This window comes from Callospermophilus lateralis, chromosome 5 (assembly GCF_048772815.1).
Source record: "Callospermophilus lateralis isolate mCalLat2 chromosome 5, mCalLat2.hap1, whole genome shotgun sequence".
Taxonomy (NCBI): Eukaryota; Metazoa; Chordata; class Mammalia; order Rodentia; family Sciuridae; genus Callospermophilus; species Callospermophilus lateralis.
In genome coordinates this window covers 12,284,223-12,288,602 of record NC_135309.1, presented here as the reverse complement: position 1 = coordinate 12,288,602, position 4,380 = coordinate 12,284,223, and the positions used below count along the sequence as shown (strand labels likewise).

At 53.2% G+C, this 4,380-nt stretch overlaps 1 protein-coding gene across 1 annotated transcript; it reads left to right on the top strand.

Moving 5' to 3' along the window:
- Positions 1-552: 552 nt before the first annotated feature.
- On the top strand, positions 553-2,886 carry LOC143641745 (protein RoBo-1-like). Its single transcript, XM_077109527.1, has 4 exons — positions 553-634; positions 1,728-1,877; positions 2,571-2,702; positions 2,834-2,886. The coding sequence occupies exons 1-4, from the start codon at positions 553-555 to the stop codon at positions 2,884-2,886; spliced, it is 417 nt and encodes a 138-aa protein (XP_076965642.1).
- The last annotated feature ends 1,494 nt before the right edge of the window (positions 2,887-4,380 follow it).

The window sequence follows — 4,380 nt, the reverse complement described above, 5'->3', positions numbered from 1 at the left end:
AAGCCCAGGAAAAGTCAGGGCAGGGAGAGAGCCCGCCCTCCTTGCTCACTGTGACATCCACTTCTGCCTGGCAGAGAGTGCTCACCTTCCTCTCCACCCAGAGGAACTGGCCACCCTATCCTGGCGGTGAGCACGTCGAGTGTGGCTGGTGACACCCGTATGGTGGGGCTCTACTCTTTTAAAGGGTGACTTTGGGACTGAGAAATCCATGTCCTCAGCTGAGGGCCATGGGGAAACACAGGCTGGACTTCCCAGCCCAGGAGAGACCCCATCTGCTCCCTGGATGGGGGGTTCCCCCTCTTGGCCCTGTCACCCACTTCAGCTTTGGAGGGAGCCCCAGTACCTTCCACCCACTGCAGGAGAGTCCTTCTGAGGAAGGGCGGCTGTCTTCCCTGGGTGCCTCGGTGATGGAAATAGCCACTTTCCTTTCTGCATCCCTGACAGGAGCCACACCTGGAGCTGTCTGGCGTTTGGAGGGCTGGACTCTAGGCCAGAGCACTGTCCCTCTTACACTTTTGCTCCCTTTGGCCTCTGCAGTGTCCTGGAGTCAGCATGGTGACCAGTGTCCAGGTCTCCACCCTGAGGGGTCTCTCCACTCTCTGCATCTTTGTGGCCCTGGTTTTCAGCACCGTGGGTAAGGACCAGCAAGCAACCCTCTCCCAAGCGTGGGAAGGTGGGCAATAAGCCCTCAGGGAGGGAGCCTGCGGGACCCACCTAGCCCACAGGGAGAGGGATGTCCTGTCCCCTCCATCCCTGGGAGTGTCTGTCTACTAGAAAGAGCAACTCCCACCCTTGCCAGTTTTCCCTCCTGGACAACTTTAAAATGTTGCTGCAATCAACATGCATGGCCATATCCAATGCCCTGCAGTTTTGCATAACTGTGGGGCTCTTTTCATGCATGATGGGAAGTTGTTTGTGTTCCAGTGCCCAGTGTTCCTTTTACTTCCCTCCTCCCTGCTTCCTCTACACTTTGTTCTTCCTCCCATTAACCTATCTTTAAATTTCTCCAATGTGGTTATACATAAGGAGGAATTCACTGTGGCAGATTTGCCTGTGTACACAACATAACTGGATCAGCCTCCCTTGGTTTTATTTCCATCTTGTAGAGAGTTACACGTGTACGAAATGCACTGGGAATGCATGTCAGTCTAAACCGGAGACCTGTGAGGCCTCTCAGGGCTGCTTCAATAATAAGCAACAGTTTAGCCCACCAGGTGAGCCCTGCCTGCCACCCGCCCATGCTAGTGCACACCGGACCTGGGAGGGAGGGACTGCTCAGCTCAGGATTCGGGGTAGCCCCTCCCTCCCCTTTACTCCTCTACTCTACCCTGGCTCCCTCACCTAAGGTCCTCCTAGGATGAGGCTGGGTGTGGGGTGGGCACCATGCCAAGTGAAGGGTCTCAGGGGGAGGTGCTGGGTGACTCCAGTCCCCACATCCGTCTCAGTGGTGGGGGATCAGTGAGAAAGGACACCTCCTACTTTTTTGTGATTTTGCATTCAAACCCAGGGTCCCACAAATGCCAGGCAAGCACTGGGGCACCCCCATCAAACGGTTCCTCCATGGGTTTGTTCTATGAAGAGGACCATTGGGGAGGACTCTTGGGAAAGTGGAAACACTAAGGATAGAGGGGGGCCCTTGCAGAATTCCTTGATACTGGCTGCCCGTCTGGACACCCCCCTCTCTAGGACTCAGAGGGAACATTCTCTTTGGTTCTGGTTCTACACAGGTATTTCACCAACAATTACACAGGATAAGGGCTGCTCTTCAAGTGCGTGCACTCCCCTGTCCTTCTCTGCCACCGTGAGGACTGGATGGACATTTGTGTACGAGAACCAGTGCTGCACGAGCAAGCAGTGTAACAAAGCCGACATCCAACGTGAGTGCCTGCTGCTCTCCCAGCTCCTGGATTTCCTCTGCCTTGGAAGTCACCCACCGCCCACCTCCACTTCCGAGAGGCCCAGAGCGTTTTCTTTTCTTGTGAAGGGGCAGTTTGGACCTAAGTCCCTTCTGCATGGGAGACGGGCAGCTGAGTGGTGGGACAGCCCTGGGCATTTTCTCTATTTGTGCTTTGGGTCAGCATCCCAGCAGAGAGACTCTCCTTACCTATCTCACTCCTCACCTCTCTTGTTCTGCTTTGCTGAGATGGACTCTCACTATATTCTCACGCTGGCCTCCAACTCCCGGGCTTGAGCAACCCGGCAACCTCAGCCTCTAGGGTGGAGATGGCTAGGACTGTGGGTCCCAGGCCACACCCACCTGTCCTCCAGTGTGTGAACAGCATCATTTCAGGCCTCAGGTTACCTTCTGCCCCATTATCTAGGATTGTTCTCCAGCCAAGGAGAGAAAAGTCCTTGATGAAGGGGGAAGATAACACTAAATCCCTACAAGCTCTCTCTGATTACTATTTCCTACCTGATCCATAAATCCTGTCCCTAACCCCTCCTATGCCAATCTAGCTGTGAATGGTTTGAGGGATTTTGGAATATCCACGAATTCTGGGGGGGTTGTAATTCTCTCAGGTATTCTTTTTGCCCATTGCTCACCATGAAAATGTTCTCTCTTTATTCAGTGTCTCCAGTGTCCAAGGAAGAAAATGGCATTGTATGTCCTGCCTGCTTCTCTGAAAATGGCACCTTCTGTAGCCCACAGCCCCTCAAGTGCACAGGGGCAGAGACAAAGTGTGTCGAGGTTATAGGCAAAGGTATGGAGATTTCCCAAGCATTTTGGGTCATCCTCTTAATGGGCACAAGGTGTCAGCCATCTATTGCTGTGTACCTAATTAAACCCAAACTTAATAGCTTAAGAGGACATCTGTCCCCCTGTGATCTGCAGGTGGCAGGTCTGAGAGGGGCATAGAGGTGGTGCTGGCTCAGGCTGTTTCCTGAGCTGTGGTCCAGCTGGCAGCAGGGGCTGAGGTCGCTCAGAGCAGGATCTGCTTCCAAGCCCATGCAGCCTCCATTCCTCTTCCTGGGCCTCTTCCTAGGTCTCCTGGGGGTCATGACCTGCCAGCTGGCTTCCCCCAGAGCTGGGATGAGAAGTGGGTGGGGGAGCTGAGGCTCTTCACAGCTCATCTGAGAAGAGACACTGCTTCATTTCTCCTACCCTCCCAGTCACCTAGAACCACCCTGTTACACCCGGGGAGGAAGGCATGGAGGCACCCTCAGCAGGGGTGGGACCTGCAGCTGCCGTGATAGTGCATGATTCCCACAAGCAAGTGGTGCTAGAGGGCCAAGGGCCTGGGTATTCCTCCTAGGATTGCAGGGAGCCATGGGGCAGGAGACAATTGAGCAGCTCAGAGGAGAACAGAGGAGAGAACTGGGGACACATGGGCTGTCATGTTATCCTGGAAAGAGACTGTGTCTCAGTGACATGAAGGGTGGACACCCACAGTTCTCTCTGTCACCCTCACCACCATTACCTCTAAAATCAAACCCTTGGGCCAAGCACTAACTTTCTGCATGGTGTCATTCTGACTTCAGTAAAGATTTTCGAGTTTTCCTGAGTAGAAGAAAGCTTATGTTTGTGGTGAGCGTGCAGGAGCCCCTCAGATGGGAGCAGGAGAAGCCACCATGGGGTGTCCTTTCTGGGCTGGACAGCTAGATGGGGCACTGTCAAGTATTTTCTGATCAACATGTAAAGGGTTCCCAGAAATTAGTGGCATTTGAGGAACTAAATTAAAGTTGGAGCTGAGAGTTTGATGAGAATGAAGGTTTGTCACGGTTTTTTCTTTTTTTCTTTTCTTTTTCTTTTTGAGTAATTTGGAGGAGGGTCTGAGACTAGCAGGGAGGGCCCTCTGTCTAGCTGAGCTGACCTGAATGAGGGAAATGGGTGTCACCTGGGATACAGAGGAGAGGTGGGCTCTCTGTAGTGGGGCAGCCTTTCTGCTCCAGGTTTCTGTAGCATGTGTCAACCCTGGGCAGAGGGGACCTTATCTACAATATTTCCCTCTGGTTTCCCTAAGGAAGTGAAGGTGCAGAAGAGGACAGGGATCCCAGCTGTGTTCAGCCAAACCCTTGAGGCCCAACTTCCACCTCCTTCCCTGCCTTTATCAACCACATCTCTCCTCAGGAGGCCATAGAGGCTCAAGTCTCAGTTCATACCTTAGACAGCATCCCCCCAACCCCCACCACACATCCCTTTGTGGGAGGTACCCGGGATTGACCTCGACTACTGAGCCACATAGCCAGCACGGTTTTTATATTTTATTTAGAGACAGGGTCTTACTGAGTTGCTTAGTGCCTCACTTTTGCTGGGTCATCCTTGTGCCTCAGCCTCCCGAGCCTCTGGGATTACAGGTATGTGCCACTGTGCCCAGCTAGCAGGGTCCCTTTAAGGTTCCTCCAGTTCTGGGGAGACAGAGGGACCTAGGGAAACTAGTT

Coding starts and splice junctions, on each gene's coding strand:
- LOC143641745 (XM_077109527.1), top strand. CDS start 553: ATGGTGACCAGTGTCCAGGTCTCCACCCTGAGGGGTCTCTCCACTCTC. Junction 1,878..2,570: donor TAACAAAGCCGACATCCAAC/GTGAGTGCCTGC, acceptor CTCTTTATTCAG/TGTCTCCAGTGTCCAAGGAA. Junction 2,703..2,833: donor TGTCGAGGTTATAGGCAAAG/GTATGGAGATTT, acceptor TGTGATCTGCAG/GTGGCAGGTCTGAGAGGGGC.